The sequence below is a fragment of the Rhinolophus hipposideros genome (assembly GCF_964194185.1).
Source record: "Rhinolophus hipposideros genome assembly, chromosome: 4".
Classification (NCBI taxonomy): Eukaryota; Metazoa; Chordata; class Mammalia; order Chiroptera; family Rhinolophidae; genus Rhinolophus; species Rhinolophus hipposideros.
In genome coordinates, this window is record NC_138050.1 from 39,793,385 (window position 1) to 39,820,654 (window position 27,270).

Here is a 27,270-nt window from a genome sequence, read left to right on the forward strand (position 1 = left end):
ATCTAGCCTGAGGGTCTACTACAAATTTCAGACTGGCCAGCCCCACCCAGTGTGTGTGTGTGTGTGTATGTGTGTGTGTTTGAGTGAATTGGTTCTGCTTTTCTGGAGAACCCTAATACACATGCCGTGGAAGTCTTTCAAATTAATTTAGACAGATATCACTTGAAAATGGATAGGTGTTTATATACTTGAAGACAACAGAATGTTTTAAATTCATCCTGTGAGATAACAGAAAATATATATATTGGTCTCGGGCCCCAATTCCTTCCACAGAGTTCCTAAAACTCTTGTAAATTCATAAATGATAAGAGCACTAGGAGCATCTTGTTTTAATGAGGCCACTCTGGGTGGGTTCCCGGATGGGGGTTGGTCACCAGAAGGACCAAGCCATGATTAGAAGCATGGACCTTTCAGCCTTACCCCTCACATTGGCTATCTTCTTGGTAACCAGAGGCCTTAGAGGTACTTTCTGTTGTCCTGGCACATAGGCTCGTGGCCAATGCTCAGATCCATCTAAATCTGAGCTTGGTTTAGCATCAAGGTCAGATCAAGAGCTTTCTTTTATTTTAGCTATTACAAATAATAACCAAAGGATTGGTTATTAGCATGCTTCTTATTATTTGCATGTACTTACATTTCCAATGAGCCAACTCCTCAAGAGTCGGGTTTACCCCCATCTCTAAGTTCCATAGGTAACTTTTACCTTTAGTTACTGATCACAGTGTAGCTGCAGTTTCAGTTTCATACCATGAGTGACTAGGTAGCCATCCCGGGATCAAAGGTTCCTCATCCCCCAACCTTTTATCCTTTCTCTTCCCAAACCACGTTTGCATGAGCCAATGCTGTTCTAGCAAATCCCACTTCACTGACACCAACTGTAACGAAAAAATTGACACACTGAGTACGATTTGACATATGAGAATGAAAGGATCAAAGGAGGGTGGGCATGGGACAGGTGGAAGCTGTTTGGGAAGAGTCAGCTTGGCTTCTTAGAGAATGAAAGTGTGATTAGAGAACGAGGAAGAGGAATATGAAATTAAAGAAGAGAGAAATAGGCAGGGGCTGCATCTAGCTCACAGAAAGGTTATGGAAAGGAGTTTGGATTTTAAAAGGAATAGAAAGTAAAAACCAAACTGGGTTTGGTGTTTATTTTTTATCATTAGAAACTATGTTTTTTTATTGTTGCATTTTTTTAAAAATTTGTTTTTAAAGGATTATTTTAACTACAGTTTTGGATGTGGGTGGAGGGCAGGGATGGGGGCGTGGCTTTAGAAATCAAAGGTGGAAGGAGCAGACAATAGGGGAGAGATGGCGCTGAGATTAGAGAGGTGGTAATGAGAAGTGGAAGAATGAGCTATAGGACCAGCAGAACTTCCTGGTGAATGACACATGGAGTGCGTAGGATGACTCGAGTTCCTGGAGGTGGATTCCTTTACTGAGATGGAGATCAAAGGACCATTTGGTTGGAGAGAGGGTGAGAGCATAAATCAAAGCCCCATCCTGGACGTTTTAGGTGTGATAAGATGTTGAGGCAGTAAGCAGTCGAATAATCACGTGTGAAGCTCGGCAAAGCGGACAGGACTAGATATATTGACCCGAGAAAGCCAGCAGGTAAAAGTACTTAAATTATGGGAACGATGAGCTCATCAACGAGGAGATGAGCTCACTGAACAGGAAATGGGCTCAAGGCCTCGCCCAAGGAAGCTTAAGGAATAGAGACCGGAAAGAAGAATGAAAATAAACGGTGCGACATAATGAGGTCATAACGACGTGCTTTGGATTAGACGAAACGGGTGTTTTAAATCCCAATCTATCGCTCCCCGGACTGCGCTAAAACCAGCTGCGACTACACCTCCCCGCGCCTCGCAGGAACCGGCTCCCCCTCGCAGAGGGGGCGCGGCGAGTCCTGGCTGGCCCCGCCCCCGCGGGCAGGCCCTCAGCCTGGCTCCGCCCTCTTCCAATCCTGCCAGGCTCTCCAATCGCTTGTAGAGATCATCGCTTTACCCAAGCGGTAGTGTCGATCTCGGCTCCAATTGGAGACGCGATCCAAACCATGGCGGACAAGAGTCAAAAGAGGTGGGTCTGCTGTTTGAGAAAAGCTTATTCTCAACTCTGCAGAGGTGGAAGAAATCGGGACTGAGTCAATGGTCGGGACTGAGGTGATGTCTTATCCCTGACACTCGGCCTGCATAATTCCTAAAGCCCAGGCCTGGCGTCCGCTGAGGGGGGAGGCGACAGAATTGGGGTAGGGAGCGCTGGGCAGGGATGCGGAAGCCGTGCCGGGATGGTTTTTCTTTCCTCCCCCGCCGACCTCGTCGTTCCTCTGCCGCAGCGCGCCTGCGCGGGAGAGGCCCCCGGCGGGTGTGGGCAGCGACCGGCGTGGCGCCTCGCGTCCTGCCGCGCTGGGTGCAGCTGTTCACCGGCGGCTCGTAGCTGCTTTGGTTGTGTGTTCCCCGGCACCCACGTCAGTGTTGGCCGCACCCCGGTCCCTTCCTAGCCCTCGTGGGTGGTGTGTGTTTGTATAAACCGACGCACTGTCGCTTGTCACTCAGGGGGCCGCGCCCGGACTAACCTGACACACTGCCCAGCGTGGACAAGCTCCTTTGCAGACGTGTGCGGACGGTAATAGTGGCTTCTTCCCCGTCTTCATTGCTGGGAACTTGCTGGTGGGCAGGAGCAGTGTTGATCCCCCCTGCTGGCCCTTTGCAAAGAAAACCGACCAACTATTTCTGGTGCCAGAGGTTAAAATTTAGATTTTTCTTCGACTTAGGTAACTGTAATCTTTTTCCATAAGCTGCAGAGGAAAGACTCCATAGCTGCAGAGGAAAGCCTGCTGCCCACTCCGTCTCACCACTCCCAGGTGCAGTGGCGTCTACCCGAGGTGTGCACCGCGTTTTATTTGGGCCAGTGGTGAATTATGGCCTGCTTCACGGAGAAGTATGCCGATTGTGACACAAACTCCACCTGCAGTGTCTCTCGTAGGCGTAAAACCGAAGACAGCGGGGCACGGATGAATCGCTCCTATTTTCATCCAAGCCAAGTCAGATAATGCTCTTTTCATAAAAAATCACAGTGAAAGGGAGGCTGAGGGAATGAAAAGTTAGAATGTGAAATAAAGTCTAAAACGAGACATTTTATAGACCCTAATTTAGTTGACCCAGGGCTTAATAAAATTGCGTATTTTAACACACAACCCCCTCCCACTCTAAATGAAAAGCATCAGAGAAATAGCGTTTACAAATGGTGATACATCAAGGACAGCATCATTGAGCTGTCACAGGGAAAATATCCAAATGACAGGTTGTTTCCAGAAAACTTTCAATGAACAGAAAAGAGATGATTGGTGTTAGGATAACGATGCCTCAGGAAAAGCTGCTTGAAGAAACTTCTAGTCTCAGTTTCCTCATCTATAAAATGAGGGTTGGATCATTTTCTGCTGTTTCGTGTTACTGACGTTTCCTTCTATTCACCAGAGGTTATATGTTTTCTGTGATTTCAGCAGAGTGAAGCATAGTAACCCATGTGGGTCATTTTTAGAAGTTCATTAACTTAAGCCTTGTAGGTAATTTCATTAACTTGAGTCAGTGCATGTCAAAATAATGGAAACAGATGTAGGTAGCTGTGTCTAATCTCACAAACATTACTTGAAAGTCAACCCAGGGATTATTAGTTTTTTGTTTGTTTGTTTGTTTTAATATATATTCTTTTTGCTTAAAGCTTTAAAAATACTTTGGTAGAAAATTTTGTTCACTGAAATTTGTAGAATAAAGTTTTTATTTATTTTGTTATTTATTTTAAAGATTTTATTGGGGAAGGGGAACAGGACTTTACTGGGGAACAATGTGTACTTCCAGGACTTTTTTCCAAGTCAAGTTGTTGTCCTTTCAATCTCAGTTGTGAAAGGTGCCGTTCAGCTTCAAGTTGTTGTCCTTTCAGTCTTAGTTGTGGAGGGCGCAGCTCAGCTCCAGGTCCAGTTGCCGTTGCTAGTTGCAGGGGGCGCAGCCCACCATCCCTTGTGGGAGTCGAACTGGCAACCTTGTGGTTGAGAGGACGCACTCCAACCAACTGAGCCATTCGGGAGCTCAGTGGCAGCTCAGCTCAAGGTGCCATGTTCAATCTTAGTTGCAGGGGGCACTGCCCGCCATCCCTTGCGGGATTTGAGAAGTTGAACCATCAACCTTGTGGTTGAGAGCCCACTGGCCCATGTGGAAATCGAACCGGCAGCCTTTGGAGTTAGGAGCATGGCGCTCTAACCACCTGAGCCACCGGGCCAGCTGTAGTAGAAGAAAATTTTGTGTATATCTTCTTTCTTTAGTTTTTCATATGAGTAGGGAAGTTGATGTGATTTACAAGAAATATTTTTGTTGTCATTTTGCACTTGTCTTTGGTAAAATTTGGGGGGATTCTAGAATATGAATGATGGAGAGACACATAAAAAAGTTTGTATCCTGCTGACTCTCAGAGCTTTATTTCTGGTCTATAGCTTTCTTAATAACTCCAGATTGGTGTTTTCAATTGCCTGCTGGGTCTTTCTCCTGAATTTTCCATGGACACCTCAAACTGAATTCATCCAAAGCTTAACAAAATAACTTCATTTATTTCCTTACTTTTGTATGAACTGATGTTTTTCAGATCTTCCAACAGATATGTCAAATGCCTAGTAATGTTTTTTTTTCAAAATGCTCCTTACATAACTTTCTTTTTTCTTTTTCTTTTTCTCCCCTTGGAGATCTTCCCCCTTTACCATCTTTGTTCTCTAAGACTTTGTTCTCTAAGACTATTGTACAGCTATTGTCCTGATGTTTCCTTCAGTCCTTAGAAGCTAGAGCCTTTGTCTTGTCTGTTGGTTTATTTTTATTTAGCTAGGTACATCCTTCAGCAGCTTTCTAAGAAAGAGTGCATAGAAGATACTTTCTTTTTTCTTTTAAGTCTTTGCAATTCTGAAATTTTTTTATTCTCCTTCCATACTTGATTGCTATTTTGGCTGGATAAGTAGCTCTAGTTTGAACATAGTTTCACTCAGAATTCTTTAGAGATTGTCTTCTGGTCTTCTAGCATCAGTATTAATTACTATTGAGGAATCTAATGGCATTTGGATTATTTTTTTTCCTTCATTGTGTGACTTTTTTGTGGGAGTCTGAAACTTGGAGGATCTTTCCATAGTGTTTACACATTTTAAGATATTACTTGGCATGGGTCTTTTGTATTCACTCAACTTTTTCAGAATTGAGATAGATATCTTTTAGTCCTGGGAAATTTTCTTTATTATTCTCTGATAATTTTTGCCACAAATATTCCTTTTCTCCTTTTGAGATTTCTTTTATTTGAATTCTAAAGCTCATGTATTAGGACTCTAATTTTCTTGTGTTTTTCTTCTATTTTCTATTTTTTGTTTTTGCATTTTGTTCTACTGTGAATATTTTTGTGGTTCCTGATGCATATTGGTACAGTATTTTTAAAGAGGTGTCTCAACAGTGCAACCAGAGTGTCCAAGTGTCTCAGTTAAATTACAGCTGCAGCGTCATGGATAGCTATCATAAGTAGAAAAATAAGAACACCTCATCACCACAAACAAACTAATATGAGATAAAAAATGGGCCAGAATATAACCATATTAAATATTCCAAGTATTCACATTTAGTTCATAATACATCCTTTCATTCCTTATACTGACTTGTATCGTGTTTCTGCTAATACAGTATCAAGCATCCTGAGTGTAATATGACACAGAACATTTGTGAACAATGGTCTAGAAATACTATAAATGAATACCATTGTGAATACGGTATTTGAAATTAATGAGAAGTGAAACTAATGAATAATAATTTTATCCTTGATTAAAGAGGATTGTTGCTGACGCAATGGGAGAAAATGATTTAGAGAACAGAAAAAACGGTCTTAAAGGAAAACTAAGGAGTCTAAAATTCATTAAGTGATACTTAAGAGTTATAAGAAAGTCTTTTTAGATAAAATAAATACAATTGAAGGGGGAAGACCCTTGTTGGCATCATGATTTGAGGGGAACTTTGTAAAGAAAGGGAGATAAAACTTCACCCTGATTAAGCGAATGTATCTAGGACCTCTTTGGCACATGGCCTAAAGAAACATTAATTTATCTTTTTGTTTGTTTTATTTAATTGGGGGTGGATTTGTGTGATTCAAAATGCACATGGTTAAAAATGGTATTTAATGAAAAAAATCTTCCATCTATCCTTGTGTCCCTGCTGTCCAGCTCCTCACTCTGAAGGCAGTGAATATGATTAATTTCTTATCTACTAGAGATAATTTGGAAATATTCAAACAAATACAAATATTCAGCAGTTACACATTAGTACAGCTATACTGCTTGCACCAGTTGTAAATGATGCTCAAAAGTTAGAAAAATTGTATGTGGTATACACTTAAATATTTTATTAGAACTGCAAGTATGTCCTATGTAAGTTCATGTTACCTGTAATGAAAATTTGCAATCATCAAGGAGGACTGTCAAGGAAGACAAATTAAAAAGCATGAATCTGTTTCACAGTAAAATGTTTGAAAAAACAAAACCTTGCAATAACAATATTTTTAATTAAAAATATATCCAAAAATGACATGCAAAACAAATAGAAAGTACCATTAAATTTTTTATACTCTCTACTGTAAGTTAAAAATAAGCAAGAATTTTCATACATGAATATTTATAGAACTTAAAAAAAACAGTTTTGATATGAGTGAATCATTGCACTCTAGATTTCTGGTCCTTGCTGGTAAAGCCGAAAAGAGAAAACTACTTTTGGAACATTTATAAATCAAGGCAGTAACATTTTAGTCCACAAAGCTTCAACTGTTTCACATACCAGGTTTTAATAAGTTACTTAAAATGCTAAGTTCATGGCTTAGAAGATAATTTGATAGGTTTTGTTGACCTTATGTAGCTAGGACAAGACAAGGATGTCTGGTCTCATCACTCCTATTTGTATATCATACGGGCAATAAGGCGAGAAAAAGAAATAATATGCATACAGATTGGAAAAGAAGAAATAAAACTGTCCATATTCATAGACAACAAAATTGATTACATAGAGTAAGTAGAAAAATTTTACTTGAACTAAGTCGGTTTAGCAAGGTTGCTGGATACAAGATCAATGTACAAAATGATTGTATTTCTATATACTAGCAATGAACAACTAAAAGTTAAAATTTTGAAAAATCCAAAAAGAATTATAGTCAAAACACCTTAAATGGTATTGTTATTTCATAGAAGCTGAGAGGAGCTTTAACACCATGAATAATATAGTTACTAAGAAAAATTCTTTATTTAATGGAAACAATGACTGTCAATTTAATGGGGAAGTCATTGGTGGGTTCATGTCAGCTCATGGCTCAGCTAGAGCAGCATTTGGCTAGATTCATCTGTGTCCAACAAAAGATCACAACAATATTAAAAAGCATCAATAAATTATTTAGAAATTATTAATGTTTTGAACAATTTGCACTATATATAACAAAGAGTTTTATATATAGTTGGAAAATAAATAGGAATATTTGTATGTGACACCGATTTCTATATTAATATTACCTTGCTGGTTGTTAAATAATTTGAATGTACATTCTTTCCCCACCTTTGTACAAAAAATAGTGGCATATTGCAAACTGTCCATTTTCTGGCTTTGCTTTTTCGATTTCATTTAGCCTGGAGATCATTCCAATTCTTTACATAAAGGATTATTCATTCTCTTTTATATGTATCCATTGTTTAAGATAATTTATTAACTAGACCCCTCCTAATGGATATCTACATTGTTTTCAGCTTTTTGGTATTTAGAACAATGCTGGTGTTAAAAAAGAAAAGGATCCAAAGCCTCTTTTTTTCTCAAGAATTATAGTAAGGCATCATATATTATTTTAGCCCAATGGATAGTGTGCCACTTGTATTTATATTATTACCCTCTAACAGTTTACTTTGCATTTTTCCATCAGTTTTTTTTTTTCTTAGCCTTTTTCTCATTGCAGTTCAGGTTAACTTCTATCACTAAATTTTTAAACCTTATCCATGATAAGTGTTACCTTTTTCTTCCTACAGTGTGAAGATTGCTCCTGGAGCAGTTGTGTGTGTGGAAAGTGAAATTAGAGGTGATGTAACTATAGGTAAGAAAATAGTTAATTAGTGTTGTTTCTCAAGAATTGATGTGATTTAATTTTGGTGCTTTATAGTAATTGGGTATTATATTTGTTTCACTGATACCCTAATTTTATTGAGAAAACAATGTATTTTCTCCCATAAGTGTTTAATATTTCTAAAAGAATATAATATGATGGAGTCTATATTTAAACTTCTATAGGATAATGAGGCAATATAATAACTTGTTTATTTGAGGAACATCTATTGTGTACCTACTATGTGCCAGGCACTGTGCTAGCACTAGGGACACAGCAATGAACAGAGCAGAAGTTACCGCTTTTGTGGAGCTTACATTCTGCTGGTAATTATTAAGATTGTGGACCATGAAATCTGACACACTTGGGTTAGCATCCTTGCTCTTTACCCGCTGGGTTACATGGGACATATTTCTTAACCTCACTAACCTTCCTTTTCCCCATCTCTGTAAATGTGTGCTTCAGGAATAGGTTCAGTTGCATATAGGGGTGGCTTACACATGCCAAGGTTTATTCTCTTATATAAAAAGTCTAGAGGCAGGCAATTTAGGGACGGTCAGTTGATTGTCCAGGAGTGTCCAAGGAGTTCCAGCCTTGCAGGCAAAGATGTGATGGCTAGAGCACCAAGTGTGACCTTGGTTAAGAAAGAGGAATGGAGACAAAAAAAAAAAAAAAATTGTGTACCTCCAGTTGAGTCAGTTCCCTTTAAATAGTCTTCCTGAAAGTTCTGCACAGCCCTTCTTTGTGTATCTTTTGCCTTGGATTTAGTCTTGTGGACACATAGAGCTGCAGGGAAGGCTGGGAAATGTATAGTCTTAACGGGGCGCATTGCTGCCCCTAGTAAAATATGATTCTGTTATAAGGAAAAGGGAAGAATGGATATCACATGCAAAATAGGAGTGCCTACCTCCTAGGTTTTTGAAGGATTAAATAAGAGAATATTTGAGGATTAAATAAGAAAGTGATTGTTCAAAACCTAACATAGAATAAGCACACAATGAAAGTTACCTAATTATACTACTAAATCTTACCTGTGTAGCCTTGCTAGAGGTCAAGTCCAACAGTTAAAACAAATGAATAATTCAACATATGGCAACTTGCTTATATGAACACGATTCCCCCAAACTCACATTTTACCCAGTTCTTTTCAATATGTTTTCACTGGATATGGTCCCCTTGTAGCTTTAATAATGTGAGCCTATTCTTACCAGCAGCTACATGTTACTAGAGTAGAGCCTTAAGTGAATTAAATACACTTTCAGAGAGAAAACATGCCTTGCTACCTTATATTAACAGTATGTTTAATAGGAAAAAAATTATAAATTTTAGTGTCTAAGCTTTTAACCAATTTAGGCATTCATGTCTTATAAAAGCAGTGAAGATTGTGTCAGTATTATGGAATATCAGTAGGAGTTTGTCGGGTTGGATTTATTTATTTTAAATTGACATCATTTCAAAGTTTAGAAGGTGACCCTGTTTCTTTTCAGTGCTGTGTTAGCTCTCTGTTAACTCTTCAACCACTCACAACTTTTTTATGAGGAGACATTATCATGGCCACGTGTTTATCAAAATACTCATCTACATTATTTTTATTCTGGTATTTTAATGGTTTCATCATGAATCAAAGAACATCTAATATTAGCTCCCAAGATGTTCTATAAATAGAAGGAAAGTAACACTAAAATTATGTAGCTAATTTTATAAACTTTGCCTTTCATTTCTACTTCTCCATGTTAAACAATAAGTATACAATATCTACTATATAATAGGTATATAGAAACTATAGATACCTCTATTGGTACAAATATACACACGGGTACGTCTCTATGTGTTTGTGTGTGTATTTCAGATTTGAAATAACTCCTATTACTTGTAGCAGCTTTTCTGAGAAGCAGTAAAGGCTTTATCCTCTGAAAGGTTGGCCACTGGACCACTGCATAGGATTGGGGCGTGAGGGCATCAGGAGTCAGCACTCTCCATCTGCTGTTTCTCCCTCTGTCTTTCCCTACTTTGTGCTCCTCCCCTTCCTTTATCCCTTTTATCCTCTGACTTTCCCTAAATATTTATTTATCTCAATACAGTGATTAAATCTTTCTATATAGTATTTGACTGGTTGATAGGGTACAGTTCTGATGATTAAACTATAAAATAATAATTCAACACAGATTTTCAGTGATGGATTATAACATAAGAAGTAATAATTTTAAAAAATGGATTTAAGTTAATATTTGTTATGTTATTTTTGACCCAGTTTTTTAAAACCAGAAAATTTGCTCAAATACTTTACAGAAACATCTCAACTTTAAAAATTAAGGAAAAGATTCAGAGTTGATATAGTTCCCCAGTGTTCTGTCTTCCACAGTTCTTATCTCATTTTTAATATACGTGTTTCTTATCTTTAATTATATTTGTAAATATGGAAATTTTCCAGAATTAGTATTTAGATAGTCATTTCTATCATTGTATTTGGTATAAAATATCTCTCACCTTTTGGCTACTGTTAATTCATTTTTCTGATATATCAGATTAAAAAGCTCCTGGGAGATATAATTATAAAGTTAAATCAAAGCACAGAGTAGAGCTAAGTTATCTGATTAAAACTTGATTTCTGAGCTTTTTCATTTTATGGCTTGTGTTGTTTTTGTTTTTTATTAATTTAGCAGAATAATTGATTTAAGTCTTTTTCTGTCGTGCTATGAATATAGAAATTTAAACACTTAATAAGTTGTTTTCTAGGTTAAGTAGCAATAAACTTGAGTGTAGTTTAACAGATTTTTCAGGATGTTATACATAACTTTTCATCCCCTACTTGTTTATATATATTTTTACCAAATTATTCCATTGTGAAATATTTGGAGAAGAAAGTAAATTTTTCCTTTACTATGTTTCGGTGGAGTAGAACTTTAAATCCAAACTCCTATTTTCCTAGAGAATCAGGTATTTGGTTTAACAAAGAAACTAGTCCAAAGCTTTGAAGTATTTTCCTTAACCAGAAACCATATGACTTGAAGTTCTGCTAGAGTTCCTTCATTAGAGGCTTCTAAGAAACAGACCTGGGGAAAAATAACAGCTCTCTTGTTAATTATAATTTGGGTAAATAAGGTTTCATAGTATCAAGGCTGTTTTTAATTAGGCTGCCTTGATTCATGGGCCATGCATTATTTCCTACAAGTGTTGTTTTGAATGCCGAAAATATTTCAGAAAGGTACTTTAAGCACAGTCCTGTAATCCCATAATGGGGTGAAAGGCAGTCTGCTGGTGTCAGGCCCTGGCGCTGTGGGGACATCACAATGTGAAAGCAGAACTTGGCACAATGGAAGAGCTTTGTGGTGGAAGCACCATGTCCCACTTACTCTGGCTCTCTTGTCATGTGAGTTTTTAATATAGATCAAAAGCTCACCGTTTATTGTGGAAATCTTTTTCAATGAGGCAGAACAGTGGCTTTGACTTAAGAAATTCATGGCTATAAAGCAGTTCTTACAGGTACTTCAGCTTACAGGTCAAAGGAATTGCTTTAATTTTCAAAAGCGAGCTTGTGGCTTTTTGAACTATTTATTGACATATGTACACAAAGATTGCTTTCTGTGGCAAAGATAGAGAGGAAAAATGTCCTTTACCAAATGAGGGGAATGGAAATTTGATGCAAGGAATGTCTTTCTGGCTATGTTGCATCAAGCCCAGCCAACCATTTACAAAAATAATTCATCAGCCAGTAAGGCAGCTCCAACTCTAGACACATTTATCCAAACAAGGAGATAAGCCAAATAGGGTTTCAGCACATTTGGTAAGAAAATATACAAACTGCCCTGCCAGAAAGAGCCCAAGAAGGTTCATAACAGCCTTTAAAAAAAATTTTTTTTTCCATGGTGACAGATTTTTATTTTTAAAACGTTTTAACCTCAAGACCTTTAAACTTGGTTTGAATTCAGACCCATTCTAGGTAAAAGTGCTTCCTGCATGCAGTAAAGCGTGGAGCAAACGTGCCCACATTTCCGCGTGCTGCCGCTGCCCGTGTCTTGACACAGCGCTCTGGCGCTGACGCCCAGCACAAAGCCGCGCACAGAGCAAGCTGCGCCGAACCCATCACTCACCCGAGTGAGTCCAAACATTTTCGGTTTGGCGACCTTCTTAAAGGAGTTCTCATTTACCGAAGCACATGTCTTCTAACCTCTCTAGTCTCTTCCTAAAAAAAGACCTACAGGAGGTTTAGGGGAACTCGTCCGTTTATTTGTCGCCCATGACATTGGCTGTTACTTCACAGCTCCAAGTTGCTAGTTTCACCTTTTGGTTATTTCAGCCCTGAACCACCAGGACTTGTAGTTTGGCAGTGCTACCACCAGATGGAGATGGTGTCTTAAGCACAGGTCTCTCAAAAGTTGTTAATGCTGTACCCCCCAGTCAAGGCCCTCAAATTTGTAATCAGGAATTTCCTACCGTGTTTCCCCGAAAATAAGATCTAACCAGAAAATAAGCCCAAGCCGATTTTTCAGGGTGACATCCCTTGAACATAATCCCTAATGCATCTTTTGTAGCAAACCTTAATATAAGACCCGGTCTTATTTTCGGGGAAACACAGTAGTTATTTACTAATTTACTAATAATGATAAAAATAAAAATAAGAAAACACCTGGTCAAAATAGCTCAGGCATTATTTTTAAATAATGTGTAAGAAGACATCTTATGAGACTTGGGATTGATATTTTTAAATTTGAGTTTATCTTTTTTTTTTCCTATAATTAATGTGTATCGATTTTGAAAGGGAAAAGTGAAAATAGCAATTGTTTTCAAAGCTATACTTTAGAGCAACTTTTAAAGAAACATAGGTTTAGTGGTACCTTTGTCTTAGTCCATTCTCAGGTAGCTCCTTGCATATGTGCTTGCTAAAAGCTCCAGGCTGAGGGCCAGCAGAATATCTAGTGCCTCTGGCTGCTTACTGGCAGTGCAAAGGATCTGCTTTTTAATCACAGCCATGATGATCTCTTTGTCCTAAGATTTTTAATGCTAGTGTGGGAGTTTCCCTTATCAATTTTTTTACTATCTTTCAATAAGGGGCAGAGATTTTTTCCCCCTGGTTGAAAAGAGTTAGATAACCTGAGTAGAGTAAAACAGACCCTTTTCTTCTGTATCTTAGACCAGAAGGAGTTCTTTTGCTTACTACCGTTTGATAAAGTTATTTGTTAGCTCTTAGTGTCAGATAGTGATGGACCTCCATTTTTAAGAACTGTGGGCCAGACACCATGATCTACCTATCAAACACTATTTCCTATAATCCACACTTCAACCCAATGAGGTAGATTGTTAATAGATCTCATCTTTCTATAGATGAGAAAACAGGCTTTTTGAGAGATTAAACACATAGCCTTTAAGTGCTGGAGGCCGGAGTCTAGACTTTCTAGACAAGGGGTGGGGTGCTGTCTGGGATTTTAATTACAAAGAACCTAAAATAGAAAGATTGTGTCCCTTTATCATAGAACATTTTGAAGTAAATTATCAATCTAGTATTGTGCAAACTACAGATTTAAATTGGCTGACACAGCTGGAAGACCGGTAAGAAGTACCTCGTGTCAAAGGAATCCAATGTTTGTTTCAGCATTGTTTAGTACTTCTCCCCGCAAAGTGGTAACATCTAAATGGCCATTATTAAAGGATTAATTAAATAAATTATGGTGTGTTAATACGATGTTGAATACTGTTCAGCCATAGCAAACATATGTACTTAGATGTGCTTATATGGTAAAATGACCATGACATACATATTAGGTGAAAAAAGTAAATTACAGAATAATAAGTACTGTTCCTTTGTTTTAAAAAAAGTATGTGCTTGCAATCCATGTTTTTTTTCATCTTCAAGATGAATTTAGTTTTTAAATTTCTAATGAGATACAGTAGCGTTTAAGTCTGGAATAGTATACGTCAGACTATTAAGAATAGTTACTTCTAGGGAATGGGATTAGTATGAGAGGATCTTTATATGTTTTGCTTTGTTTGAAGTTTTGGTAATGAACATGTATTCCTTTTATAAGTGTGTGTGTGTGTGTGTGTGTGCGTGTGTGTGCGTGTGTGTTTAACAAAGAAGAAATGCACATGTGTTCACAATCATGGTCAAGTTGACAAAGCTTCCCAAGGATCTGAGAAATCCTGACTTCTAATCTGAATAGGAGAATTTGCCAGGGAAATTTTACATTAGCAGCTGAAGATTTGGGGAGCCAGAGAGGTGACATAGCCACTTTCATGTTATTTCTTACTAGACTGTGCGTCCTTTGTGCGTCTGGTTTTAGCTCTTCACCCCCTTCTCCCCCCGCAATCAATCCTCAGCTCTTCATTGCTGGGGGGAAAAATAAGCTGCACTGAGGTTCCTTCCAATTCTCTGGGCACCAGGAACATCACCTTATTTATTTTAATACACTTGTGAGTAAGTGTGTAAAGTTCCCAGTTTTTAAGATAACAGGCCCCAAGGGCAAAAATAGCATGTGTGTCTCTTTGTTTCCCCCTAACATACAGCACTGCATCTTGCCTGTCACAAGCAGATAATGATTACTGAATAAATTAACGATCTATACAACTGAATTTCATGGTCCATGTCACCTTCCTGTCTTCTGGTTTGCCGGTACAAATAGCCTTGGTATTGGAGGGCAGGTAGAGCGGGTGTGGGAGGGAGAGGCTAAAATGAGGTTCTGTTTTCTCACCCGTGGTTTCTTTATCACCAAGATGCTAGGACTGTGGGTAAGTAAAAGCTACGAGGGAGAAGGTGTCAGCATTCCAGCATCTGGGTTTAGGTGATGCAGTGCCTCTATCAACCTGATCATGAAATATGGATGTGATGAGACTCCTTTCCCGCTCCCTTCAATTTGAGATTAGAGGCCTGGCCCGGGGTCTCCCTACAGCAGAGTCTCATGACTCCAGTAATCGCATTTATTTAGCTCCTTCCATTGCCTCCCTTTAACCTTTTCCTAATTTTAACTGTTAAAAATCACATCCTGGACCAAACAACAGAAGCTCTGCCTCCTCCCCACGGGTGAGCTTTAATAGGGATGGTGACAAAGTAATAAAGCTAAAGTCAGCCCATACTCCCTCTTACTCATTTAATAAAAATACGAATCCTGTAGTCTACTAGCATAAGAAAGTGTTAGGAGGTTCACTAGCATAAGAAAACACCAAGCCTGTAAGCAAAGAGAGCCTTACCTTCATAAAGGAAAGGAAGGGAATTAATTTTTATTGCCAACTATGTGCCAGAATATTGGGTCTACAAACATTGTCTCATCTAACTCTTACAACAACCCTGCAAGATTGGTATTATCACCATCTCCATTTCACCACTGAGATAACGAAGGCTTCAAAATAGAGGGTGAGCCTGGGGTGTCTGGCTCCAAAGCCTGTGCTGTCTGTCTCCACTCACCTTGGTCTGAGCTTTGGCACTAACTGCTAATGATAACAGCTGAGGAGATAACATTTGTAAAGTGCCCTGGGTGGTGCCTGGCACCTACTTTAGAAAATGTTCCTCCCAACAGCCTCCTTCCCCCTCCGTCACCTCCTACCCTCCTGTAGGAAGCTTAGCCTCCACCAATAATTTCTTTCACCATACTTTTAACAGGACCTAGGACAGTGATCCACCCTAAAGCACGAATTATTGCGGAAGCCGGGCCAATAGTGATCGGTGAAGGTAACCTAATAGAAGAACAGGCGCTTATCATAAATGCGTGAGTAACACGTACAGGTACTCTGAATTAAGTGCCACACATAGTGGGTTTATTAATTTCAGCTCACCGTAGGAACCTTTTAGAACTGACATCTGCACAGCCCACTGTTGTATCTCTAGAGAAACATTTTTCAACACAAGCAATTAGAAAAATGAGGAAACCAAAGACCAGACGAGTGAAGAGACTTGTCCAAGATGAGGTAGCTCCTTGGTGGCTGGCTGGACTTCCTGACTTGCAGTCTGATCATTTTACCCTTTTGTACCATTGCCTCCTCTCTTCCTTAAGCAAACATTTCCCGAGTACCTCCACTGTCCAAGTGCTGTGCTGACCATCCTGAAAGGAGTCTTTTGGTTGGATTTCTTGCTTCTGGCTGAAATGTTATTATGCATGCTCAGAACTTTACTTTGACCTATATCTTCATATGCTTTGTAGGAGTAACACCCAGAATTATATTTGAAAAAATTGGGGTCCTAGAGGCAATTTTTAAACTTTAAATATTAAAAAAGTAATAAAATGTTAGAACATGTACATGATCTTAGTGAACTAGACTGAAATACCCATGAAATTTTCATAAGCATTTATAAAGCTTTCTAGATAAAATTTTGGCAGGAAATGCAAGCTTATACCTAATTTATAACAACAATGTATGGAATTTGTAACAAAAATCTTGAGAAAATATTTAACTGATAAAGGTTTTTTTTGTCTTAATGCTTACTTAGGGATTTGGAGTTTCTCACTATATTAAGTAGTTTCATTTTAAAATGTATTTTGGCACCTTTAGTGCAAGTCAGTTAAAAATACCTATATTCTGCAGTAACTCAACTGTCAGAGATAAATCACCATTTTAAAATGGTTTCCTCCTCTTAGACCACAAAAATTTTATGTTCCAAATATTTCAACTAACTACCTAATAGCATAAAATAATTATTTAATGTAAATATCTGTTTACTTTTCACAATTTCAAATGATTGAGAATGGAAAATTTTAAGCTTAGGTGTGATTTTGATTCCAATTCAACAAGCTAAAAGTCAGTCATTCTTTGCCAGTATCTTTTTCACCTGGTCCTGGAGAAGGCCTTCTGGGTTTTCAGTTTAAAAGGTAAAGTTATAGAAGGAAGGCTGTCCATCTATACATATCCGTGACTTCTTTACATTTCAGTAGTTCTTTTTCATCTCAGAATCAAGTCGTCTCCAGTAATTTACTTGGATTAAGAAATTACTTACTAAGCTACATATTTTTAAGCTTGATGTAGTTAAAATTGAGAGAATGAACTCAAATTCTAAAACAGGATAATTGCTTATTGCATTATTGACTTTTTGATGATTTCTGTCTTCTTTTTATAGTCACCCTGACAATATCACCCCTGATGCTGAAGATCCAGAACCCAAACCTATGATCATTGGCACAAATAATGTGTTTGAAGTCGGCTGTTGTATCCTTTACAATAATTTAATATAAATCATCCCCAGCTGTCTTTTAGTACCCAAATCTCCGTAGAAATTGTCATAATTTATCAAATATATTTATATATATATATATTTATTACATGTTTAGAACTAGGCCATCCAGTTCTTTGAAAAGACTTACTTACCTTGTATCAAAAATATTATCCCTTCTCTTCCACTAAATAACCCAAGAGTAAAGGAAGTATGCCCTTTTCAGATGTGTTCGCGCATGCACACTCCCCTTTAGCTCACCATTTTGAAGGTATCGTTCCTATTGCTACAACTTGTTGACACATAGCAATGACTAAGTGGTAGTAGACACAGAAATAGTAATCCTGTCTTCTGTCCTGATTTAAGAAGTACAGTTCTGTCCATTTGATTCCTATATCGTTTTAGTTTGACAATACATTGTCTGATGCAAGGAAATGGTGTGGGGATGAAAATATTTCATTGTTTTGGTTTTTCTCCCCCGGAGTGTCACCAGTTCTTTTGCTTGATTTTGTACTCTAAAAAGATAGTAAAATCTTTTTATGATGTTAGCTAAACATTATTTTATAGTAGAAAATACTTGGAGGAAAAATATCTAAATGTTTAGCAATAGCAAAATATTTAAATAAACATCAAATGGACTATTAGGACTATTAAGCAGTCATTTAAAATTATGCTTTTTTAACAATTTTAATGTTATATAGTAATGCAAATTTATAGGTAACAGAGTGAGCTGCAAAAGTTTATACAGTTTAATTTTAGTTTGATTTTCAGTTATATAAAGGGATTTATACATATTTATATAAAGATATATGAAGGGCCGGCCCGGTGGTGCAGGTGGTTAGAGCTCTGTGCTCCTAACTCCGAAGGCTGCCGGTTCGATTCCCACATGGGCCAATGGGCTCTCAACAAAACAAATTGAAAAAAAAAAAAAAAAAAAAAAAAGATATATGAAACCATTAACAGTGTTATCTTTAAGTGATTGGCGCAAATATGTCACTCATAGAATTGGGGTATTATGAGGTGCTCATTTCTTTAAAAAAACATAGAAGTTGTTTATTTATACATAGAGGTATTTATATTTAAAGATTAAAACTTTCAAACTCCCCTGAGCAGAGTTTTGGCCAGGCTGAGCATGCGTGTCCCTTCCCATGCCTCTGTCCTCTGCAGTGCAGGAAGGATAAGGACCTAGTCAATTAGCAGAGAAAAAAGAGGAACATATTTATAGTGTTTACTTAACTCTGCTTACAGATTCCCAAGCCATGAAAATGGGAGATAATAACGTTATTGAATCAAAAGGTAAACTATGTTTGGAGTTTTATTATAAAGAGTGGTTACCTCCTTTCTCTTTGTGGTGGCCGGAATACAACCTAAGTACAGGCATACCTCACTGTATTGTGCTTTGCTTTATTGCACTTCACATATATTGCATTTTCATTAACATCAAAGCAAGACACTCCACCAGCAAAAAGACGACAATTTGCTGAAGGCTCAGATGATAGTTAGCATTTTTTAACAATAAAGTATTTTTTAATTAAGGTGTGTACATTGTTTTTTAGACATAATGCTATTTATTGCACACTTACTAGACTATAGTATAAACATAACGTTTATATGCACCAGGAAACCAAAAAATTCATGTGACTTGCTTTATTGCAATATTTGCTTTATTGTGGTAGTCTGGAACTAAACCTGCAATATTTCCGAGGTATGCCTGTACAAACTATGGCAAAGTAGTATGCTCAGAAGGAAGGTGTGGTTGGAAGTGGATTAAAGTAGCTGTGAGACTAATTCTTTGCCTTTAAGGAACCCAATTTGGTAATGTGTTTAATACATTAAATTAAAAATTCAGCTGTGTATGCTTAAATCAGGATTGAATTACAAAGTTCAAGTGAAAGTTTGGAAAAAGATTTCTACTAAATCCTAGAGTCAATGACAATATAGTTGATTAATGTTGTTGTAGAATTAAGGGAAAAAAATCAGTTTCTCTAGCAGTTTGCTTTCTTTAATTTCATGTCTACTACCCTAGCCAATCAAAAGCAAACGTAAGCTACTTATCATAAATGAGGCCAGGCAAGGGGGCCATGTAAAGTCACCACCACCTTGGGAAGCAGCTGTAAGAACTATGGTTCAGAAAGAACCTGAACCGTGAGGCATCTTCAGAATAATGCTTTATCTTTCTTGGTTCTGATTGGCCTGAAAGAAAATGGTTCTCTTTAAATAATAAATTTAGACTTTTTGTTAATCTACTTAATGGTTTTTATCTTAATTTAGATTACCAATGATTACCATCACCATTGTCATTTCTCTTATATATACTTACTATGTGTCGAACCTGTGCTCAGCACTATACATCCCATTTATTCCTTACAACAAACTGTGAAGTCAGGTGGTCTCTCCGTTTGATAGATAAACTTGCTCAGAGAATTTACAGTGCCTTGCCCAAGGTCCTACAACTAATCAGCAGCAGAGCCGTTTTGAATACTGCCTCTATGTTATACAAACTCTGAAATGAAGTATTTTCTTTAATTTTTTTTCTTAAGGCCAGTTTACATTTTTATACCTAAATCATCTTAGAAAAACAAAATAGTGTTCTAATCATCTGATGTCTTAAATTGTAATTCTTTCTATGTTTTTACTGCAGCATACGTAGGCAGAAATGTAATACTGACCAGTGGTTGCATCATTGGGGCTTGTTGCAACCTAAACACGTTTGAAGTCATCCCTGAGAATACAGTGATCTATGGTGTAGATTGCCTTCGTCGGGTGCAGACTGAGCGACCACAGGTACTAGAACCTCTCATTTAAAAAGAGTTCTTTCTAGGGCTGCTAGTTTTTCCAAAATACTACATAATTGTTTTAATGTGGCAGTGAGTCCACTATTTAAAAAGCAAGTGATTAAAATAAAACATCAGAGAAACATTCCTAAAACTAAAGTTTATTTGTAGTGGAATTACTCAGTTTTTAAGGTAATATAAAAAATATGTACAAAGGATGACAATGTCAAATTGATGATGGGAGAAGAAAATCCAGAGATATGATCCCTGGTCTTATGCATTTTCACTGAAGATGCATCACCAAACCTTAAAGACATACTGATTCCTCCTAAAATATTAATCTTAGAGGGTAAGGAATGACCATATCAAATTTATACTGGACAGCCAATTTAGGCTCATCTATTAGTTTACTAACATAGCTAGGTTAAAAATAAATACATTGTGAATATGTAAGTGTGTTTGGATATTTTCCTGGCTTATGAGAACTTGTTCCCTGTTAATAACCAAGAGTAATGAAGAATACATGTTGGAGTGTCTTGTAGAGTAGGAGATGCATAAGAAAGGGCTTTTGCAGCTTCCTTTGGACAGAAGACATTCTGATTGAAATTGGAGCTTTAGTGGTTGGCACACTCAATATATTTCTTTAGTTACCCAGCCTCGTTCCATTCCTCCAAAAGAAAACATTTTTAAAGACATTTGTCACTTTCCCTCTAATTCTTAGCCATATTTTATCAGAAATTTAAACTCCAGTTCTTTCTGGGTTATGCTATTTCTGTAATGTTTGGCTTTTATTATTACTATTATCATAAGCAAGAGGTAAATCTGTAGACTAAAAAGGAAATAACAGCCAACCCAGTATTTTTTCACTATCTTCCTGTATAACAGCAAAAATGATTAAAGAGGGAGAAATGAAGCTGGAGTTGGGGAAAGGAGATTAGAATTAAGTAAGCAAGAATACCTGAAGTTCAGTACGTAATGGTATGCAATACTGTTTTCCAAATTTCAGTGGTTATAAGGATCATGTAAAGGTTCTTATTTAAAAAAGGATTTCCTAGACTTACTGAATCAGTGTCTTAGGCAAGGGCCTAAACAATCCATATTTTTCATAAGTACCCCAAGTGAGTTTTACAGTGAGGGGAGTTTGGACAAAGCTGGTATACATGAAGAGTGAAGATCAGTTGGGTGTCACAGATGTGTGCTGTATAGGTCTTGTGGAAAGCAATGTACTCTGGGTATTTTATTTATGTTGTCTTCTGTAATTGGAACTTTTTAACCTTTTAGAGGCCAGGATGAACTCTATTAAGAGCAAGGTTAAAAATGGAATCGTATATATTTTTATATATAAAATCTTTTGGCCTTATTACCAAACTTAATATATGTTCACTGTAAATTAAACAAAACGAAACAAACAGGTAAGCAAAAATAAGTCAGTGATAATCACCTGTAATTCCATGACCTAGTGATAATCATTTCTGCCTGGTACTCTTTAACTTTGCTTACTGTAGGTCAGTTCTTAATTACTTTATCTTTTTAGCCCCAGACACTACAGCTGGATTTCTTGATGAAAATCTTGCCAAACTACCACCACCTAAAGAAGACTATGAAAGGAAGCTCCACTCCAGTTAAGAACTAAGAACAATATATGACATCAAGATAACATTTGGTCTTTGACCACTGTCTTTTGAAAGGGCCACAGTGTTTATGCCTTCTTAGCAGTTCACAGAATAATACATGTTAACTTTATTTTGTAAAAATTAAGTTAGACAGAAAAATAATGAATTTTCATTGTAACTGTCCTCTGTAATTTATAAAAAATGTATTATTTTCCTATATTCTTGCTCCTTTTCTGATTTAGATTTAGTTTTCTTTTGTTCTGTAAAATGTTGGCCACAGATTTTAGTTATACAAAAGACTAACCATGATAAGAAAGGGCATATTGTTATGTATTTATATTCTAGCACTATATTCTAGCACTATATTCTAGCACATAGTAAACTAAATAAAAATGTTGATGACAAGACCTTCAGTGAGCGTACTTTAATCAATTTTTCTATTTTCATTAGCTTTCCCAAAATAGCTCTTTCAATTGCTTTTATATACTACCATAGTGCTATTAAAACTAATGTGTTTGCCTTTTCCTTTTGTCGATTTGTAGCTGTTTAAAATTTCAGGTGAAATTTCACCAGCTATTGTATTAACTTAGACTTCATTTTCTTTCCAAGAAAAATATGTTTTGTTTTGTTTTTAGCAAAACAAAAATGGTCAGGGAAAGATATATTCAGTAGAATACAAAATAAAAAAGAATGGTGTCTGATGAAAATGTCAAGTGACCATTAATTGAATGGTTTTCCTGGGTTTCTGAGGACAATGAAACTAAAAGAGATTTTGATATATTTATAAATTTATGAAATTATTTTGAATTACTAATCACTAATTATTGAGCTCATTATAATTCTATATAGCTAATTACAAAATGGGCAAAATAGTGAGGATTTTATTGTAATTCTTTGTATTTTTAATAATTTAAGTGCATACATTTAATGTAATATACTTGTGTCATGCGGGATCTCTAGTCCCGCTTCCCACACAAGAACGCAGGACATGGTGAAGCCAAAAAGGAACACCCACGGAGCCATAGATAGGGGAGTCATACCCTTATAGTCTCGCTGGCGGCTGGGTTGGAGACACAGGAAGTAGAATGAACACGATCCGCAATCCACAATCCGCTTGCTAACTGCACTTGCTAGCCACAATCCGCAGTCTGCTTCTCTGCCAACCAACCAACCTCCGAGCGTAGCCACGGCAGTTATATTAGTGGCTAACGGCTAACCCATAACAGCTGATGGCCACTTAGCCACAGGGGATGGCCATCTGATTATAACTGATGGCCATCTAATAACCGAGCCAGCACCTTCCCACGTGAGACCGAGAGCCTGGAAACTGCACTCCTGACTCTGTCCCCACACTCTTCCCCTTCAGGGTCTCGTCTCACAATCTACACGACAAGTGTCTTCCTCGAGGGGCCCTGTACCAGGAACCCAGCTCACGAGAAAGTTTTAGTCCAGTTCAAGTAACGTCCCAGTAGGTGTCCACCTACTTTCTAGGCACAGCCAGGGTTTCTCAGGGCACCGCCAGTCTTTCTGGGCACAGCCAGACTTCCTGGGCACAGCCAGGGTTCCCAGGGCACCACATTGGAACAATAGTGGCTCACAGCCAAGGTACTTACATATTCTCCATGGCAGCCAGTCGAGACACAGGAAGCAAACATCCTCCAGCACCCCAACAAGGGGTCTTCCTGCAGCACAGTATTCAATGGAAGCCGGGTGAGACACAAAAACAAACATCCGCCAGTTGCACTACATGGTGGTACGTTCCCAAGCAAACAGTCAAGTGGGCCATCAAATCAGGGATGGAAGGCAATTCCCCATAGTCCACAGTCACTAGCCAGGGCTGTGTGTTGGCCTCACACTGTGTGCCCTCTCCGCAGGGTGAGGGCTCCAAATTCTCCCCAACCTGGGGATGAGGGACGACCTTGACCTCACCCGCATCGTCCACTGGGGACTCAGCAAGCGTTTCCTCCTGGGACTACAAGTCCCGCATCTGGGCTGCCCCAGCAAGCACTTCCCAGCCCACACAGCCGCAATGACCTTTGCTTTCTCCGGCCTATGCTGGTTAAGGAACCGTCCACGTCATCCCACTCCTCCACGGGGGTCCAGCTCTCCGGCAGCTGTTCCTCCTGGTCTTCCTGAGACTGAGTGTTCACATGCACAAACTGCTCCACCGCCCTTCGCTTTGGCCAGCACCGTACCCTGCTCGCTGCGCCATGTGTCATGCAGCATCTCTGTTCTCACTCCCCACACAAGACGCAGGACATGATGAGATCAAAAAGGAACAACGGAGCCATAGATAGGGGAGTCATACCACTATATTCTTGTTGGTGGCTGGTCGAGATGCAAAAGCAAACATCCGCCAGTACCCCAACGAGGGGTCTTCCTGCACCCCAGTCTCGCTGGCAGCCGGGCGAGACACAGGAAGTAGGGTCAACACAATCCACAATCCACAATCCGCTGGCTAACTGCACTTGCTAGCTGCAATCTGCAGTCCACTTCTCTGCCAACTAACAACCCCCTAGCGTAGCCACGGCAGTTGTATTAGCGGCTAATGGCTAACCGGTAACAGCTGATGGCCATCTAATAACCGAGCCAGCACCTTTCCACGTGAAGCGGAGAGACTGGAAACTACTCTCTGGGACTCTGCCCCCACAACTTTTCAACTTTGAATCAATAGATAGTGGTTAATACTAAGATATTAAATACTAAGGTATTTTCTCTTGAAATTTAATTTTTAATTGTGGATAGTAAAAATTGTTTTTGAATTTCTGAAACTGATAGGCACAAATTAGCCTAATTGTTTCAAATTTGAATGAGTTGGTTTTGGTAAGAATACTCATGGTTCAAGTTGGAAAACTACTATTGGACAGAATACAATGGACAGAAAAAAGGAGAGCGTCATATAAATACTCTATTTTTGATAACTAGTATTTATTCATTTTTCAACTCCTGGTGATCAAGTCAGGATCACCAGGTGTTGATCGTGAAAATTTTCTTAGATAAAAGATCAGCAATTGCAAAACTGCCTTTGAAATACTATGCCAGTTCTAAAATATCTCTGATCAAGCTTTGATATGCTAATAAATGCCTTCTGATACAAACTGTACAGGTAGTGTGTGAGGGCACTTGTGAGATACCTCCCAAGGGCTTGGTAATAAGATACCCCCAGAGAATTAAACGAATTAAATCAACATATAGTGAGAAGAGCCTCAATGTTTCCTAGATACACTGATTTTTAAGTGATATTAACTCATTTGAGGAAAAAGAAAATGTGAACAGAAATAGTCAATTTACTAAACAGGATTTGGAGGGAATAAAATATGACAGTGTGTACAGTGTTACCCACTGAGGGGAGGTATTGAATCCAAAAGATGTGAGCAATTTGTGACCCAAAGTGTTCTCTACTTCAGGTAGGATCAGTTTGCTGAGACTTGCTGGGAAGAACGTACCTTCAGACTTTCCCCTTCTTTTGGCTCTTAATTGCAAACTTCACTGGACCACCTTCTGATTGCTAGCATGGCCTTCAAGCTATCATTCAGGAAAAAGAGGAACTCGGGATGAAGGCATCAGAATTCTATTCCGCACATAGTACATTTAGAGAAACTTTCTGACTTCCACATTAGTTTCATGTGAATTTAATTTGCATAGTTCTGCCCCCAAGTCTGTCCATTTAGTCTATGAGTTCTGAATATTCTAAAGTATAGTTTCTGACCCTTCAGGATAAAGAACCAAAGCCCAGAGAGTTTATGGTAAACTTCATTTTTGGGGGCTTCCATAGGCAGGCTACCAGTCTTCTCCTAGTAACAGATTGCACTCAAACTTTACCAGAGATATTCTAGGCAGTTATGCTAACTGATAGGACAAACCCTGACAGCTTGTGACGTAAAAAGTAGCAACTGGGCAGGGAGAAGAAAGAAACCATTTTATCACAGCTTCTTATTGAAATTTGGCAACAGCTCTTAGGCCAAGATGATGGATTTTCACTGGTTGAATAGTGTCAGTTCTAGAAAGGTTACTTTATACTGCTCTCTTGTTCATTTCAGCCATAAATACACACTGTAGTAGTTATCTATGCTGTGTAGAAAATTATCCCAAACATGTGCCTGCTTAAAACAATGAACATTTGTTATCTTACATGGTTTCCGCAGGTCAAGAATCTAGAAGTGGCTCAACTGGTAGTTCTGGCTCTGTATCCCTCATGAGGTTTCACTCAAGCAGTCAGCCATCCCTGCAGTCATCTGGAGACTGAGGAGGGCTGGAAAATACGCTTCCAAGATGGCTGCCTCCCAGGGCTGTTGGCAGGAGTTCTCAATTCTGTACCACGTCGCTCTCCACGGGACTGCTGAGTATCCTCATGACATGGCACCTGGCTTCCTTCAACTTCCTTCAGATCCAAGTGAGGAAAGACCTAGGCTCTAAAGTTGCACACCATCCCTTCTACATTTTATTTATTCGAAGCAGGTCACTAGGTCTACCTCACACTCAAGGGGAGGGGATTAGACTCCACCTTTGGAAGGGAGGAACAGCCAAGAATTCATCTTCTGAAACCCCTAGCATATACACACGCACCCATTTAAACTGGGTTCCTCCCCATGCGCTGTCAGCATCTCTCAGGGGTCTCACACTGTGGGGAAGATGCTGTTTATTCACGGGTACGGCACACGATATCATCAAGGTCTTCATTTTATAACCTTCTGTAAACTCTATCTTCCTAGAAATTTAGATTACTTGTCCCTAAATATATCATACATTTCATTATGCATCAGTTTAACCTGTCTAGGTTTAGTAGACATTATTAATAAGAATCTTGAAGGATAACGTTGAAAGAGAATGTTGAAAGTAATACAAAAACTATTCTTAACTTTAAAATGTATGCTTAGTAAACACATTGTTTTTTTTAAATTTGCATTTCTTTACTAAACTTGTATAGAACCTATTATATGCCAGGCACTGTTAAAAGCAGTTTATACATAACTTATTAATTACACATTAACTCTTTTAATTCATAGGTATAACTATTTTACAGATGTGGCAATTGAGGCACAAAGAGGTTAAGTAACTGTCCAAGGTCACTCAACATTTTGACTCCAGAGTTCATGATCTTCACTCCATTTAATGCTGCCTTTTGGAAGACTTGTTAAACCTTGTAAGATAGAGATTCCATAAGTCAATGGGCTTCCTAAATGCTAGTTAGGAAAACAGCTGTGGATTTGCATTGCTTGGTCTTTGCTTCTCCTAAATAAAGTTCTTAAATTGCATGAGACAAAACAGTAGGAAAATTGTAAAAGAATTGTTTGGTGTTCCCTCTGAATTCAATAAGAACCACCCAAAGAGGGATCCTCTGTTGAGGCTACAGGTTATTTTGTTCAAAACTTTAAACTGGTTCTGCCTATTATTACTAATTGTGGTGGTAAATTGTGGTGCTGTTTTTGTTCTTGTTTATACTCATAAAAGTAATATAATTTCATTTTAGACAATTTAAGGGAGGCCGGGAAGAAGTACTTCTAATTCCATGGCCCACCCTCAAGCACCACTTTTTTTATCGTTTTGGTGGGTAATTCTTAGTGTACAATTTAACCATTAATGAAGGTAAGTGCAGATCTCTTTCAGATTA

At 38.2% G+C, this 27,270-nt stretch overlaps 1 protein-coding gene across 2 annotated transcripts; it reads left to right on the plus strand.

Moving 5' to 3' along the window:
* The first annotated feature begins 1,280 nt into the window (after positions 1 to 1,280).
* On the plus strand, positions 1,281 to 22,525 carry DCTN6 (dynactin subunit 6). 2 transcript variants are annotated; one of them, XM_081046496.1, is made up of 8 exons: positions 2,008 to 2,076; positions 2,553 to 2,622; positions 8,066 to 8,130; positions 15,731 to 15,836; positions 17,180 to 17,268; positions 18,521 to 18,568; positions 19,914 to 20,056; positions 21,581 to 22,362. In XM_081046496.1, exons 5-8 carry the CDS (start codon positions 17,229 to 17,231, stop codon positions 21,677 to 21,679), a joined length of 330 nt encoding a protein of 109 aa, XP_080902622.1. In that variant the 5' UTR covers positions 2,008 to 2,076; positions 2,553 to 2,622; positions 8,066 to 8,130; positions 15,731 to 15,836; positions 17,180 to 17,228; the 3' UTR covers positions 21,680 to 22,362. The 2 variants fall into 2 exon arrangements, with proteins under 2 accessions (XP_080902621.1, XP_080902622.1); XM_081046495.1 differs by lacking the exon at positions 2,553 to 2,622 and having other exon boundaries at positions 1,281 to 2,076; positions 21,581 to 22,525.
* The last annotated feature ends 4,745 nt before the right edge of the window (positions 22,526 to 27,270 follow it).

Bases quoted from the DNA above. Each gene is read 5' to 3' on its own strand.
- DCTN6 (XM_081046495.1), top strand. From the start codon at position 2,054: ATGGCGGACAAGAGTCAAAAGAG. The intron at 15,837-17,179 runs GTGAGTAACACG...TTCTTTTTATAG, and splicing joins CAGGCGCTTATCATAAATGC to TCACCCTGACAATATCACCC. The intron at 20,057-21,580 runs GTACTAGAACCT...TTATCTTTTTAG, and splicing joins TGCAGACTGAGCGACCACAG to CCCCAGACACTACAGCTGGA.